Source organism: Epinephelus lanceolatus, chromosome 14 (genome assembly GCF_041903045.1).
Source record: "Epinephelus lanceolatus isolate andai-2023 chromosome 14, ASM4190304v1, whole genome shotgun sequence".
Classification (NCBI taxonomy): Eukaryota; Metazoa; Chordata; class Actinopteri; order Perciformes; family Serranidae; genus Epinephelus; species Epinephelus lanceolatus.
The window spans coordinates 36,816,260-36,832,895 of NC_135747.1; the positions used below are offsets into that span (position 1 = coordinate 36,816,260).

At 41.9% G+C, this 16,636-nt stretch overlaps 2 protein-coding genes across 11 annotated transcripts in view; both read right to left on the bottom strand.

Annotated features, from left to right (window-relative positions):
• The window catches only part of mphosph8 (M-phase phosphoprotein 8), a 54,715-nt gene extending 53,895 nt beyond the window's left edge, over positions 1-820 (bottom strand). For 3 of the 10 annotated variants that reach the window (XM_078174661.1, XM_033617565.2, XM_033617564.2), the window contains exon 1: positions 572-818. In XM_078174661.1, the coding sequence (XP_078030787.1) occupies positions 572-676 (105 nt within the window). In that variant the 5' untranslated portion in view covers positions 677-818. Of the gene's footprint in view, positions 1-571 lie in introns of all 10 variants that reach the window. The other 7 variants (XM_033617568.2, XM_033617567.2, XM_078174662.1 and 4 more) reach the window with 4 other exon arrangements.
• A 773-nt stretch (positions 821-1,593) lies between these two features.
• ttf2 (transcription termination factor, RNA polymerase II) lies at positions 1,594-16,392 on the bottom strand. Its single transcript, XM_033613285.2, has 23 exons — positions 16,298-16,392; positions 15,939-16,044; positions 15,356-15,442; positions 15,129-15,198; positions 13,242-14,096; positions 12,962-13,082; positions 11,754-11,936; positions 11,409-11,566; positions 11,132-11,213; positions 9,575-9,700; positions 8,426-8,576; positions 8,040-8,148; positions 7,636-7,820; positions 7,105-7,258; positions 6,843-6,934; positions 6,398-6,483; positions 6,051-6,193; positions 5,759-5,932; positions 5,224-5,282; positions 4,834-4,987; positions 4,662-4,744; positions 2,718-2,792; positions 1,594-2,534 (listed from the first exon to the last, which is right to left on the bottom strand). Exons 1-23 carry the CDS (start codon positions 16,323-16,325, stop codon positions 2,390-2,392), a joined length of 3,426 nt encoding a protein of 1,141 aa, XP_033469176.2. The 5' UTR covers positions 16,326-16,392; the 3' UTR covers positions 1,594-2,389.
• Between the last annotated feature and the right edge of the window lie 244 nt (positions 16,393-16,636).

Consider the following 16,636-nt stretch of genomic DNA (forward strand, 5'->3'; position numbering starts at 1 on the left):
GATAAAATGTTTAGCTATACTTGATTAGTATCCATCTCTGTTGATGACACAGGACAGTCGGTCTGTTGTTGCCATTTTAAATACGGCGGCCACGACGGTACCGTAACGTTCGCAGCCGTTGGTAAATACACACTGGGCATTAGCATACGCTAACTGATCTCACTGCTCCATCTGTTTTATGCACAACGAGAAAAACATCGTTTTGTATTTATTTAGCTGTGAAGCCGGGTACGAGCACACATAATGAAAATATCTGCAAGCTTGCAAGGCGTCCGTCCTTGGCCCCAGCAGGGGAGAGGCGAGCGGACATCATGGGGGAAGTTATGCTAAAAAAAAACGATGCTAACGCTCTGTATGGACGAGCGGTCACAAAAAGAGTACGCGCATTAGACTAAGTGACACAAAAGCAATTCAATGCATCAAAACGCACTTGAAATTCACTGCAGATAAACGTTTATGTAACTGAAAGTGTCGGGGCACTGATGTAGGTGGGCTATGCGTCGTGAGAGTGGAGTGAGAGCAATGCCAGCCATGTTTGCCTCGTAGCTAGCTAAGCTAACGTTAGCTTTACCTCTTCCACCCGCATGTCAATGATCCGCTCCACTTCGTACACATCTTCTACTTCCTCCTCTTGTTCGCTGTCCGCGGGCTCCACCTTCTCCGCTTCAGCCGCCATGGCCGCCGGTCTGCTGAAAAATTAGCTATTTTTCGGTCCAGCACTCGAAAGGCCCCGTTAGCTGCTGCGTGCTCAGGGAGGCAGGGCGCTAGCGTACCTGGCCGTTACTGCACGAGCTCTGCGGCTCAGAGGGTTATCCAGCAGCTACCGCCCGCTCTTACGACGCTGCGTTCAAGTACTGCTCCTAAACTCAAATTTTACCAGCTCTTTCCATTACTATTCAATTTTAAACTTGTTTTTGTCCAAGCTTGTTAGCGCAGTTTCTGCTTTATGACAGGCAGCATTAATTAAGTAAAATAATACAGAAATACGCGACATTTAATTCTATTAAGCCTCTACTGTGTCGTTGTTTCAACGGCTGAAGCTCAAAAATCCAATGTTCTCAAAGGCAGCACGGACACAAAACTACCCTCTGAAAAGCAATGAAAACATGGAGGACTGCACAGGGCGAGAGCCCGAGCAAGAGATAAAGGGGTAAATCTCATACAAAACATTAGTAAATATATGCATTATAAAGCAGTATAATGTATGTTAGCACTACCCACCTACTGGTATGTTCAAGCACACAAAACTAACTCAAAATCAGCAGTGTTTGCACAGCTAAGTTACATTAAATTCAAGTATTTGTGGCCAGAACGTATTCTGAATATATTGTATCCACAGGATTATATTGTAGAATTCCATAGTGTTTAAAATATATTTAAAATAAACACAATGTTCATATTCAAATATGAGATAATGCAGATTCTAAAATATATCTTCAAAAGTACAATATGACCAACATATTTTTGGCAGCAGTGAAAAGTTTAGATTGAGTTTAATTTCACCCGGAAATCCAAACAAACCTGAGCAAAATGCAATACATTTTGACTAAATTGATAAATTTAGGATTTAGGATTAAGCGGTCACACTAATGTCTTCATCTGAATTTATTCAAACATCATCAATTCAACACACATACAATACTTTAAAAGGCATGTAAAAAGAGGACAGGAAATAAACTCCATCAGACACAAATATATGGAAATATCTGCTTCACTTAAAATAACTTTGAAATATAACATAATAAAATAATAAGAAACTGGAAAACATACACACATGCATTTAAAAATGTTACTTAATTATTTGCCACACTTACTGCAGCATATGCCATAAACACAAAAAGTGCCATAAAGCATCAATGGACCAAAAGATGAGGAGTTTAAGAGGTCCTAACCTGTGTGTCAGATATGGCATTGGAACTCAGACACAGGCATTGTCGCGTAAACAGAAGTTGCATTATGATTTTAGTGGGCATCAACTTATATTTCAGGCTGAGGTGGACGCAACAGTGTCTGCATTTGTAGCCGCATAAAATGTTGCATAGTATGTTGCATCTGCAGTTTAGTGTAACTCCACAAGAGTGGTGTAGTGGCTGTTGGAGGAAGTAAAGATGCTCAAGATAGAGATGCTCAGATAATGTTATAGAGCTTTAGGATGAATCAAATACCAACTGAAATGATGTTCTTAATTTAGCTAAAAGAGGAAAAAAACCTGTCATGACATGGTGGAATAATAAGCTCTCCAGCATCTTAGATTCATGTCATTTATTACCTCAGTCTATCTGAGTAATTTCAAGATTTTCCAGGCTTAAATACCCTAAGTTTTGAATATACTGTGTGTATGAACAGCTGCCTGGTGTTGCAGCTGTGGGTCTGATGGTCCTCCTCCATCTCAGACACCAAAGATGATCCTGAGATCAGCCAGGGAGAGTTTGGAGACGGTGCTTCCTGTTCCTGACAACACGTTCTGGGCCAGCTCCTTCTTCTTCATCTGCAGTGTTGAGATCTTCTCCTCCACTGTGCCGTCACACACAAACCTGCAAACACACACAAACACAAAACATTTTCCCATGAAGCTGTGGGTTGACGGTTTCACTCCTGCCTACAGGACATTTAATGTGATCTCTGTTTCAGGAAACTTTAAATGCAACACTGCAGTATTATTGGTAAATAATAGCATTCACAACACACACACATTGGACGTCCTGCTGATTGGTTACCTGTGGATGGTGACGTCTTTTCTTTGTCCAACTCTGTAGATTCTGTCACAGGCCTGATCTTCCAAGGCTGGGTTCCTTTCAGAGTATTCAGGAGTCAGAGTGTAACAAACATTAACATCTCACAGCTACACGCCTCCATCAAACAGTCAAGTTGCAGTTTTCATGCTCATAGAAAAAATTTGCCTTTCTGGCAGAACTCCATTTATTTTAACCCAAACTACAATTTTTAGCGAACCGTAACCAAGAAATCTCTTTCTGGCAGAAAATTCCCAAAGCAAAATCTACATCCACCTCTGTCTATATAATATATATAATGAATACTTTGAAGGAATTAAACAAGGAAATAGGAGGGGTGGGAAAATATTTGATACAGCACAGCATCACGATATTTTTTAGTGGCAACGTGGTAAAAAAAAAAAAAAAAAAGTATTATATAAAGTATTAATATTACAAATACAAATTAAACTTAAGGTAGCCTACTAGAACAATATAATTAATTCCTTTCTCAGTCCACTACATATAGCTTGCTGCAAAAAAAAAAAAAAAAAAAAAAAAAGGCTTAAGTGAGATAAAAAGATGCTGACAGTGTTTTCGTTTGGGGACATGATGTATAGTTGAATAAAGTAATAAATCATAGTATAGCATATTGCAACATATTTAAAATCCCAATAATATTGAATCGTGACCTAAGTAGCGTGATAATATTGTATCGTGGATCCTCTGGTGATTCTCACCTCTAGTGTTAAGTGTATTTTAAAATTCTAATTAGAGTTACTCATTGAGGGCTATTATTATATCATTGAGGGTGGCTGTGGCTCAGAGGAACAGTGGGTCGTCTACTAATGGGAAGATCAGCGGTTTGATCCCCGGCTCCTCCAGTCTGCATGTTGAAGTGTCCCTGAGCAAGATACTGAACCCCAAATTGCTCCCAATGGCTATTCCATCTGTGTGTGAGTGTGTTAAAAACTGAGTAGCAGGTGGCACCTTGTATGGTAGCCTCGGCCACCAGTGTGTGAATGTGTGTGTGAATGTGACTCGTAGTGTAAAAGCACTTTGAGTGGTCAGAAGACTAGAAAGGTGCTATACAAGTGCAAGTTCATTTGACATTTACCATACATTCCATCAATTTTTTGGCAAAATGTTGATGTTTGTTAGTGAGGGCTATTTTAGTTCTTAAAGAAGTGTACTTTACAATAATCAATAATAAATAATTAAATAATAAAAACTGTAAAATGTTAACAGTATCTTAAACTGTTAATTCTTTCCTTGTAAAATGTTCTATGGGGATGACTACAACTGAAGCACTGAGAGGGGCTGAAGAGACACATGAAGTGTCAGTTGAAGTGAGAGAACTAAAAGCAGCTAAAAGTCAGCTGATGAGTAATAACTATTTATATCAACTGTTTCAAGTGAAGTTCATTTTAAGGTTAAATAATGAGACAAAAACAGGAGGTAAAGCTACTTTTTGGCATAGACAGAATAAAAACAACCACAATATTCAGACAAAAGACATACTGTATCTACTGGGGATGCACGATAACATCGGCACATCACTGGTATCGGACAATATTGGCTTTAAAATGAAGTATTAGAATCAGCCAATGTGCTTTTTCTTATTTTGCACAATGACTGAATATTACATATGTTAAAAAGTATTGTATTTTGTCTCCATCTGCTGGTGGGCCATCACGATAAGTGTATACGTGCATAATATGATGTTAATTCCACTACAGAAGAGACTTGATGATCACTAAAATCATGTGGAGAAAAAAGTGGATATATTGATATCAGTATCGGCCAAATATGTTGCTATATATTGGCATATCGGATACTGGTAAAAAATCCAATATCATGCACCAGTGGTCGATACAGCTGGCTACATCAAGCAGGAGAAAGTAAACATCACAAATTATCTTTGTGTTTGTGCATGTCAGTGTGTCTCACCAGTGCATGTCAATGAGGAAGAGGTGATTCCCACCGATGAGATTGAGTCCGACCCCTCCAGCACAAAGAGACACCAGCATCACCTTTGACGGAAAACCAAAATATAAACTCATACATTTACTCACAGTATGATACGTGTTACACTGGTCTGAGTCCAGTTGGTGAAGTTTACCTGCGGTCCGTCAGGGTTGTTGTTGAATTCTTCCACCAGGTCCATGCGGCGTTTGGGGTTCACGGACCCGTCGATAACGGCGTATCTCAGGCCCATCCTCTGCAGATGAACTGCTACAATGCTGAGCATGCTGGTCCACTGGGACACGATCACGCTGCACATCATCAGAGGAGAAGACACCATGAGGGTTACGCTTAGTCAACACAGTCAAAAGCTTCAGAACAGACACTGAGTGGATCTTGTGGGGAGATGATTTGACAGCTACTTGTTCTTTATTATTATGTCTTGGTCTGCAAAATCAATGTGTTGAATTTTTGCTTAAAGAGTAAAAAATAATTCAAGGAGAAGCATATTTGAGTTTAAGGCAACAACAAGATGTGAATGTTTTACCTTTTCTGATCGGTGCCCTTCTGTCTGATCGCCTTCAGCTCAGAGATAATAGCAGAAATCTGGAAAGTTGAGGCAGTTGTTGTTAAAATCTGACAAAATAACACCAGTGATACCAGAACATGTTCTTGTTTTGTACTAATAAAATGGCCTGTTTTTCTATAGGCTCAAGACGAAGACATGTTTTAACCATGACTTAGGAAAGTAGCCATCTATGACATGATTAGTTATCATCCTCATCAACAATTACAGCCGAACTCCAGACACCTTCACGTGCTGTCAGCCCTCCCTAACGATTTCTTTCCTGCACTTTTTCTAGACTAATCAAACTGTGTAGTGAGCAGAGATGGACTCAAACTAAAATAACCTGTGACCCTTCCTCTATGGAGGCCATTAATGTCCACAGCCCTGATACAACCATGTCTTCTGCCATGCAAATCACTTGTAAGTACTGGAGATATCAAACGGCCTGCAGGACACATTCTCACATTCAGGAGGTGATTGTAATGTTCGGGTGCTGAGCACAACAACTGCCCACCTTGGTGCTCTCACTGGTGTCCTCAAACAGCTGTGAGGAGAAGCGAGTGCCATTAAGGGCCACGGTGTCTTTGGGGTCTGACGGCGAGGGGCTGGAGGACAGCGACAGAGCATTGAGCTGCTCCTCCAGAGACAAGACGATCCCGTCGCCCTGCAGCTCCGTTGTGTCGAGAGTCTGATCAGAGAGCGGGAGAGAAAAGATATAAGTGCTTGTGTATACTGTGCAGCTGTTTTGTGTGTGTGCTTTTAGATTAGATAAAACCAGTAAGCCTGGTCGGAGCACGTGTGTGTACCTTCTTAAGAAGTGACAGGTGACAGCAGCACTGTCGGAGGCGCAGCAGCAGGGACAGGATGTGGACGGTGCTAGATGCCTGCTGAGGCTGCTGGGAACTCGACAAAGCAGGGTCGGCCTGGGACATACCAAACTCTTGGGCAACTGGGGAGGGAAGACACACACGATTTTATACACACAGCTTTCTTAAAACATCAATCTGAAATAAAAAGTAGTATAGAAGTATATACATTTATGTGCATTAACTTAATTGGCCTTGAGACACAAACATAATTCCACACAGTCACAGTCACACCTCTGTGTAAAAGTAGGACTGTTGAGGACTGAAACAACCAGCTGATATCTCACCTTTGTCAAAAGGGTTGGAGCTGGAAGCGTTTCCCTTTTTCACATCATTTCCTTCGTGTCTCTTCAGGTAGTTCTGCAGAGTAGATCTGGAGGAGAAGAGCAAGTCATGTTGCTTGATAGAAGTCAGAGAGGAGTTTAAAAGCTGAACATTGATCAGTCTGTATTTCATTCCTACTCGCCCTTCATGAGAAACATTATGGAGTCACAGGAAAATTGTGCAGGAAATATATAATGTTGTGAACAGTTTATTGTAAATAAACAAATTGTGTGTTGTCTTGACAATGTTTGTGAAACAAGGAACTGGAGGATGTTCCTATGGTTCCTATGGCATTTTCAGAACCAGACTGACTCACTTTTATCAGTTTGAAACCTTCCTAACAACTAAAAAAAAAGAAGGAATATGGGTTATGTTTTCTCATCAATCTTTTTACAAACTTTGTGTTACCTGGATTGGGCAAAGACCACATCATACACGGCCTGTTCATCCTGGGACAGTTTGAGCTGATGCACCTCGCAGGTCCGATCAGGAAGAGACACCTGAAACATTCAACATTTCACGTCAGCCAGGATCAAGAGTGAGTGTGTGTTGATGCTTGAATCAGTCAACATCTCAGCTGCAGTTAAATCCGAGATCATGGCCTTCATAATGAGCGTTATCAGTGTGATGTTCTCATGAGGACAGGAGTCTATGCTGTGTGTGTCCCTACCAGTGGTTTTCCTGTGGAGTCCAGCTGGTCTTTGGTGCGTCGGAGCAGCAAACACCTGGTCAGGATGTTGAGTCTCTCTCTGCCTCTCTTTGAGCCGTTGTCCACCTGAGCTTTCCACAGTTTGTACTCATCAAATGGAGAGCAACGCAAAAACCTAAAGGACAGATGTGAATGAACAGAAACTCATTCAGATAAACCATCTTCACAACTTCACGTGACTCCAGTGAATTTATAGTTTTGTTATGGCCATAGAAAGCTAATATAAAGCTAGAATGTGTCCGACAATAGCCGATGGGTTCTCCGATTGTATCTCTGCTAATGTGTTTTGCCTCTTTTGCTCTCTAAGTGGACTGCTTACCTGCAGGCAACCAAAGCCTGCACAAAGGGGTTGTCAGTACTACTCGGACGCAAGTATAAATCCCGCTTAAACACACCAGTCTCACTGCAAACAGCACTTCCCAGTGAGAGCCCACAAATGATCACAGAGACAAAACAGAGGATGTATTACCCCTGTAATCAGTGTGTTCTTACTTGAGCAGTGAGTACATGTCCAGCAGGTTGTTCTGGATGGGTGTACCGGTGACAGCCCAGCGGGCCCGAGCCCTCAGCTGACAGACTGCCATGGAGGTCTGCACCTTTGGGTTTTTGATGTTGTGGGCTTCGTCCAGAATCACTCGGGCCCAGGTCACTCGCAGAAGAGGAGCAGAGCGTGGTGGCTGAGGAAAATGACAAAGGCATGAAGTCTACATGTGTCTCAGTTCTTCAGTTTTGGTGCCAAAGATTACTGAACACATTTCACACACAGTTTCAGCTGCCAGCTTCTTTAGTGTAACTTTGTCTGTGTCAGAGAGAGAATCTTCAGTTACAGTATTAAAGCTGATAAATGCTGCTGGAGTCAGAGCTGTTGCTTTAAGTTATACAAATATATTACTCACCACAACATCAGCATCATCTTTGCTGGGTTTCTCAGCGTCCTCCTTCTGGACTGGAATCTCTTTAGAGACCAAACTGTATGTGGTCACCACCACATCATAGTCAGCCAGCCTGAGGGAACGACAGAGAGCAATTAATACAGTCTGACTGTGTGTTTCAACAGTCTTCTCTTGATGTCTAAGAGCTGAAGCCTTTCAGTTAGAAACCATGAAATCAGCTGCTGATTTGTGTTTGACTTTGAGTGAAAACATATTGTGGTTATATGATCAAAAAGAGAAAAAGGGTACGACTGCTCTTTTATAAAGCATTCAGAAAAGAGAAGACGACAGAGGTGTGTAGGTGTGTGTGTGTGTGTGTGTGTGTGTGAATGTGTGCATGGTTCCCTCACACTTTGGCACTTCTCTCACGGTTGGGGCCGTGGTACAGGTACACACTCAGCCTGCTTGTCTTCACATGTCTCTCAATCTCCCTCTTCCAGTGGTGGACCAGGGAGGCAGGACAGATGATCAGAGTGCCTTTAGAAACCACGAGGCTGGAGTCTGGATGATCAACAACAAATGAATCAGAACTTGAATACTGTAAATACTCAAACATTTAACCCTGAGAAGAATTCAGACCAAAAAAAGACATATTATGTAACTTAAAGGAGCTCTATGCAACATTCAGAGTGTAGGAGTTGTCTGGACGTAGTTTTTATCATGGAGGGTGCTGAGCCATCGGCTAGCAGCTAATAATGTTGACTCCCTAAACGGCGCTTAACAATGGCAGCAGTGCTGACAGAGCAACTGTGCGTGTCCACAGGGGTGATTTTTGAAGTGAGGGGTGACGCTGCTTCACAGCATTGGATGCTTGATGGGAGTGCCACTATGCCCACAGGCTGTCTGCTCCCAGATTTAAACTGGAACATCATGGCAGCTTGTTTGGAAACTTTCCTTTATATCACGAAAACAGCTGACTGAAATGTGTTTCTAAAAATATCTGAAGTAAGAATTAAGCCCTTCAGTTGCTGGCTTCGTTTCAGATCAACAACGGTTAGTTTCCAGAGGCAGCTAGTCACACTGGACGCCTCTGATTTGCATAAAGTAGCCCAGATACAACTTTATGCAAATGAAAGTACACAAAGCTCTGCATGACTACAGACAATGAATGGGGAGGCACCTACCATAACAGTGTTAACCAGGGGAAACCCAAGAGTAGGCACGAGGCTTCTGCAAAAACGCCGCCCTGATCTTAGAAGTAACTGCTGTATGATCGCAGTGTTAAAGCGGGGGCAATGTGACGTGCACACACAGAGAGGTTTACCACAACAAACCACAGAGAAACTCAGGTTACACCACACACTGAGGGAGTGTAGGGAAGTGTGTGTGATTACTCCACTACATCTTTACATGACAAATAGTGTGTTGCTGCTGTATTAACCTTCTGAATGTAGCATACAGCTCCTTAAAATGATGTGCAGGGACAGTCATGATTACTTTGCTTTATTCTACCTGAGAAAACTGAGAAAACTGAGAAAGTTAGAAAATATTCTAGTCACCAGTTTTGGAGATCCAGCTCTCTTCCTTCTTCTCTTCCTTCTTCTCAACTTCATCTTTCGCCTTGATCTTCTTGGCCAGTATGAGAGCGATCATGGTCAGGGTTTTCCCCAGACCCATGTCATCCGCTGGATCCCAAAAGAGCGGGAACGACAAGAAGGAGAAATGATGAAGAAAAAAGTTCTCTGCTCACTGGAGGTAACTGGATTGTCACCTTCTCATCACATTATACTTAAAAGTCCTAAAGACAAGTATCTTATTCAGAAACAATTTCCTGAACTCAGAGCTGAGTTTTAAAGTTAAGCTAAATGTTGCTGAGGAGGAAACTGGCATGATGATTTTCACAGGGGGCGTCTCACCTCAAGATACTAAATGAAAAAGGGGTTGTATGGGTGCCCATGAGTGTCCACTTTACGGACATGCCCATGCCATCCTAGTCCCATGCAATTTTGGGCAAAAAACATGCATTTTTTCTCATGCTGTACAAATGGTTTATTTTCACCCATTGTATTTGAATAATTCTGCATACTGGGGTCCCTACACAGTCTTGAAATTGCATGAATCCTTTGAAAACCAAAGAGACATCACTTTTCTTGTGCTGCTTTCAGACGCCTTTCCCAAGTATTTAAACCTTTGAACCCTGAGCAAAGATCTTTCAGAAACATGCAAAAAAAGGCAAAGAGCGAATTGGCAAGAAATGTCCCACAAATTGCAAAAAATAAATAGATTTAGAAAATTAATTAAAAAAAACAACAACAAGAAAAGTAGGGAAAAAGCAAGGTAAAAAAAATCATATTTATATATATTTAAAATTGTGGGACAAAATTATTGTAATTTTTACAGGTTATTTCCTTGTGCGTTTGTTTTTGACTTTCTTTCTTTTTTTAATCAATTTTCTTGCTTTTAATTTTGTCTTTTCTACTAATTTCTTGCAAATTTTTTGAGTCATTTCTTCTTTCGTTGCTCAATGAAATCAAGCCTATTTGCTCAGCTTTCAAAGGGTTAATAGAGTGTACCTGGAAGGCTGAGACTCTTGGAAATTCAATGGGCCCAATTTTATTCATGTGTGATGACGTCAGCCCCCATAGTAGTTATTTCATTGTAGTGAGACCATTATTTGAAACAGACATCACTGTATAAAATGACCTTTAGCGACCTCTAGGATAATCACAGCCTCATGAAACTTCACAAGCACAAACTAGAGACCTCAAGCATTCAGAGGATGTTTGGCTTGGCAGTTTCCAGAACAGAAGTGCTCCCCTTTCAATCAATTTCAGACTTCTCACAGAAGTCTCCAAATGCCAGAAGTTTCTGACACCAAATCACAACATAGATTTTTCTGTGAAGTTCCTCAAGGTCTTGGTGTCTTATGTGGTATTTTAAAAAGGGATTTTTGGCCATTTATACATTTCTCAAGTGGTCAAAAAAGCTTAAATTTAGCACCAAGTCTGTGCAACAAATGGTGTCAAACCAAAAACTACTTCCATCATAATGTGTTTAGCCTGTATACACTCTGAAAGAGGTTGATAAAGATCACATAAGAAATTCTGTGAACATACCCAGGATTCCTCCACAGGGATTCTGGGCTTCTCTCCAGAGCAGCCAGGCCAGAGCTCTCCTCTGATGGGCCAGGAGCGTAACCTGATCAGCCAATCACAAGAGGACACTGTTATTAGAATAATGTAATGGACAGATGAAAAGAGGACATGCAGGCATTCATTTTTATACTTTAAAACATATCAGATTGCAACAGTAAACGCATCAATCCCTTTATCTCATCAGTAGTGTCAGGTATTCTGTGTGAGGGACTGATGAAAAACTCAAGGAGTGTGTCACCTTGATGCCTTTGGGGTCTGGAGCCTCGGCCTCAGCGTCGGGGCAGGACTCCAGGGATTTGTGGAGATGGTCGATGGCCTCGCAGGTGGCATTTTTCACCGCCAGCAGACGGTCCTCAGTCATCCTGCCGCCGTAAAAGGCATGGACCTGTGGGTTTGCTGGAAACATGAAGGACACATAAATAAAAGCAGTAAAAATGGAAATAAATCCAGACATAAATAGTCTGATTTCAGATAAATACAAATACACTTTTATTGCTTCAAATAAATCTGACATGACCTGACAGAACTCCTGGAAAAATCCCACACAGCTACAGAAATGTCTTCATCTGTCTCTTTAACTTACCTCCATACATCTGGGTGTATCCCTGGCTCAGCTGGAGCCCCAGTGAGGTGCCCGAGGCCTGGTGTTGGTAGGGGCCCGTGGCTGGGGGGGCTGGGAGCAGGATGGTGCCACCCTGCCGGCTGAATGGGTTAACCTGCTTGCTACCCAGACTAGCATCACTGCTGTTCTCTCCACTCTGAGACCCTGAGAGGAATTCATACATCATAGTTGCAGTGGTCACTCAGATACCGACAACAACATAAATTCAAATGTTTCACTATATTTATAATAAAACAGAGCTTTTCATTTTCTCTTGCACTTTGTTCTGCTCACATTTGTCATTCTTCATCTCTGCACTGTTAGCTGTTATTTCTAAATTAGGTTCTTTTACCTTCATTGTTGTGTTTCATTGTCGGTACAATAGACGGAGATAGGAGATACCCACACACCAGTGCAACTGGGCTGAACAGCCACAAAAAGGTTCACACATTTTCAGCCTCTGTGAACCTTTTTGTGTCTGCCCAGCCCAGTTGCACTGGTGTGTGGGTATCTCCTCTGCCATCCCTTATGAAAAAAATAAAAACATAAATTTCACAATTTCCTTATCTAGGGAAAAGAATGATTTTTAAAATGTCAACAAAAAATGTTTTAACTGTTTTAAGAGGGCAATGAATTACAGGACAAACAACTAACTGAGACCCAGCTGTGTTTCAAGATGTCAGACCAGTTTCCATTAACATTTAAAAACAGGGCTTGTTGTCTTGGTGTCACGTTGACCCTGTAAGAGCCAATTTTCTATGTGTTTCAGTTTGCTTTTGTTTCCTGTAGTACCACTGGCGAACACTGAGTGACAGTCACCTACAAACAGGGCCTTATTCAGATGGGCAGGGAAATGCAGCCAGGTGTGTGTGGTCATGGCGTCAGGGAGAATGATAGTGAGGCAGCTATCATGTGATTAAGCTACCTAACTCTGTCTCTAGATATCAATTTGTGTGGAGTGTAAGCAATTAAAGCAAAAAAAGTAAGAGAAACGTATGGACTCAATGCATGAACAGAACAGCTTGTGTCAGTTAGAACTCATTGACATGCAACGACACAGTGACTTAGTGGAAAGCCATTTTAGACCAGATTAACTGGGAGCCAAGATTCATTTCTGCAACAGCTGTAACATGTAGTGGCTTCTTTCAAAATGATTTTATATTAACTGTGCTGTGATGTGAGTGAGTTACCAGGCTGAGAAGCAGCAGTGAGACTCAGAGACTCCAGTACGTCCTCCAGCTCTTTCACCTGAGTCCTCAACCTCTCCCCTTTATCTGGCAGAGCTGCCACGTTCACCACAGACAGAGTTGCCTAAACAGGGGGGACAAAAGGGTTAGAGGATCCACAGACAAATAAAAATGGATACATAAAGAAGATACGCAGACCCTTGAAAGAACCTGGGGCACATCTCTGACTTGCACGGCTATCAGAATCTGTCCAAACAGCCAACCATGTCTGTCTCACACTCACCTTCTTCTGTTGGAGTTGAGCAGTGAGCATGGTGCGCAGCCCATCCTGCTGACCTTTGACCTTAGAGGCTGGCTGGAACCCAGCATACGCAGTCAGGGGCTTTTGGACAGCAGACACAGGAGGAGTTTTCTGTGTAGCAGGTTTCACCGACACCACCACTACATCATCATCATCATCATCATCATCATCTTGGTGGATTTTGGTTCCACTGGACTCCGGCTGTGTTGGTTTGGTAGTTGTGGGGTTCTTGGTGTTCTCCGAGTCTCTGCGGCTACTACTGGGTGCAGATTTAGAGACACTCTCTTTCACAGCAGGGTCAGTTTGTTTCACCTGACATGTTTCACCGCTGGTTGGTTGCTGGGTCGATCCCTTGTGAGGTTCTTGTGAGGTTTGATTTACTTTCACAGGATGGACAGCCTTGACAGTGGAGGTAGAGCTAGTTTTTTCTGCTACTCCCTGCTCAGTGTGGTTCTCTTTGGCCTTGTCTTGCACTTTATCTGTAGTCTTATCCACACTGTCAGCTTTGGGACTGCTTCTCTCCTCATCTGAAACTCTCTTCTTTAACTTCATCCCCGGGGGAAGCTGTTTGCCTCTGTAAGAATCTGATGAATCCAGCTTCCCTTTCTCCTTCTCTTCCGCTCTTGCACCTACGCTCGCCACATTTTCTTTCTGACAACCTTCTCTTGCCTCGCTGTCTTTCTCCTCACTTTTCTTGTCACCTCCTCCACGCTGCATCCTGCTCCACTCAGAATCCTTGTCTGTCTTGACAGGGGCTTTAAAAGGGTTTCGGACAGGAGGCAGGCAAGAGGGCTGCAGCTGTGTGTCAGAGAGAGGGTTTCTCTTTTCTTTCTCTGGCTGCAATTATGGAGGAAAACAGACATTTAAAAAGTAGGTACAAGACAGTCAACTGAAAAAGAGATGGGGGGTGACATGTGGCAAAGACTCAAATTGTGGATGTTGTGGTTGTATGGCCAGTGACAGAAACAGTTTGGATTTTTGAAGTGGGGTTGTATGAGGTGTTTATCCATAGTCAGTGGATTACCTACAGTAGATGTTTGTTGGCACGCCCCCAGTTTGGAGAAGTGGCAGGAGTGCCGATAAGGAAGCTAAGCAATGTGCTGCTGTGAATGGGGGCAGCAGCAAAATGTATTTTAGCCACGTAAAAAATGTCCCACCTAAAAAGATCTATAACAGTTAAAGTGTACGTTATATTATGAGTATTTTCACCACTTTGTCTTTCAGTCAGTCACAAACGACTTCAGTTCCCCATCTTTGCTCTCTTCAAAGCCACCAGACTCCATTGACAAAAACAGTAATTTTAGCACGCTGAACACGGGAGCTGCTGGTCTATCACTGCCTCGATTGATTAGTTTGTTTGTGTTATTTGATGAGTGTGGTTAATCTGAAGTAACCCTTTAAGCCCAAAGTCACATATGACACAAACAAAATACCTGATTGAGGCAGTGACAGACCAGCAGCTCCCGTGCTCAGCAGTGTTAGATCACTGTTTTTCTCAGTGGAGTCTGGCTTTGAAAAGAGTGATAGAAGCAGCAAGGTACATATACTGTATGTAATACATTGACTATGGATAGCTCATACAACCCCACTTCAAAAGGTCCAGAATTTCCCTTTAATCCCATAAGGTTAATTTTCTACATGTTAATTCATATCTCTAGCCTTATATCTTAGCATGGCACTAACATATTTGGTCTCTTTGGAAACACTGGGGTCTTGACATGACATGAATTCAGCATGAAGTTCTGAACATGTGTGTAATAATTTGAGGGCTGAAGAGATAAATGTGTTGTCTACTGCTAATGAGTCCCAGATATAATTCTCAGATACAATAAGGGTGTGTATTGTGTGATGTGATGAGTACTGTCTTACTGCAGTCCAAGGCACGCTTCCACACCACCTCTGGCCAGCTTTTTTCCCTGTAATGCACCTGTAGAACAACCTGAAAGAAGGAGAACGCACTTGGATTCAAAAGTACAATCCAATCATCAGTCAACTAAAACCAGGCACCATGTTCAAGTGCCTAATATAATTGTAAAGCTGCAACAGGAGCTACTTTTTATTACTTGTTTTGGACCATAAAACACCTGTACACACACCTGTGGCTCTGCTGTTGTAGACTGTAGGTAAGAGCTTGGAGCTCCACAATCGAATCTTCATGCTGGAGGCAGTGGGATGCTGAGACACTGGAGGAGATCGTAGTAAAATAGAGATCAGAAACAGGAATATAAATCTGTGCACACTCTACAAAACTTGGGAGATCTAATCCAGGATTTGACCAACAATTTAACTATTATGCCATGACCAAATGTCTGCCAGTTATAGTTTGACAAAGGCCATGGTCTTGGCTGAAATGAGAGGAATAAAATACCAGTGTGAATGCATCAGAAACCATATCAGTGTTTGCCTGAAGCAAGCAAAGCAACTGTTAAGCATGACTGATGTTTAGATGAATGGTCTCACGCATCTCTACTTTATGGTACTGGGTTTTTTAACATTTCTGGGTTGCACCAGAGTCTTCCTGAGTCATTTTAAAAGAGGAGGCTGTACAATTTTCCACAATAATGAGCATTTATAAACATGTCACTGCTATGGTGGACACTTGGATCCATCCTTGCCTTCACACATCCACTCTAAATTCGTCTCAGAGTGTCAGACACAGGGGATCAGTGATGTGAATACCTGGCCACATGAGTGAAATCACAGCCTTGCTTGTCAACGCAGACGTAGAAGCTCTTGCCTTTATTTGGTCCATCTTTAACGCCCGTTTTTAACATACACACGTTGCCTGTACGGGGACATAGACAAGGAGTTGTTAGCAAATTCAATAAGCTTTCTATTTACTACAAGTTAGCAACGGAAATGCGTAGAAATCTTTGGTTAGCATATTCAGAAGTGAATGTTACACCGACCACTGACAGAAACTGCCTTGTCACGCACATTAAAACAGTGTAAATATGAATTGTGGACACTAAACACAACACGTACCTTCATATTTTTATAAAAAAACAATTACAAACCGTTAACTTATGGTGACTTACCGTGGACATTACATAAAATTTTCTCCATTGTTCTGACACATAAAGCACAATTTCACCTGCTGGGAAGAGAAGTTCGGTATTTTCGTATCGACCAATCACAGCAGTTAGAAAACACATCCGGTGGGTATTTACCAGTATAAACGTCGAGGTAGAAATTGGTTCATAAAAACACGTAATGTTTGTCATAAAGGTAAAGATTTAACAATGTATATGCAATATAGAGTACACTACGTAAAGATTTAAGCATATAAAGCGAAAAGTCAAAGGAAGGCCAGTTTTTATTTTCTCGATGGCTTTTATTGTGAAATATCTTTGCGAAAAGCCGTTAAACCGGATGCA

Excerpts from the sequence above, each read along its gene's own strand:
- ttf2 (XM_033613285.2), bottom strand. The coding sequence starts at position 16,325 with ATGGAGAAAATTTTATGTAATGTCCACG. Across the intron at positions 7,259-7,635 it reads GACATGTACTCACTGCTCAA|GTTTTTGCGTTGCTCTCCAT; the intron begins GTAAGAACACAC and ends TCTGTCCTTTAG. Across the intron at positions 5,283-5,758 it reads ACACCAGTGAGAGCACCAAG|ATTTCTGCTATTATCTCTGA; the intron begins GTGGGCAGTTGT and ends TCAACTTTCCAG.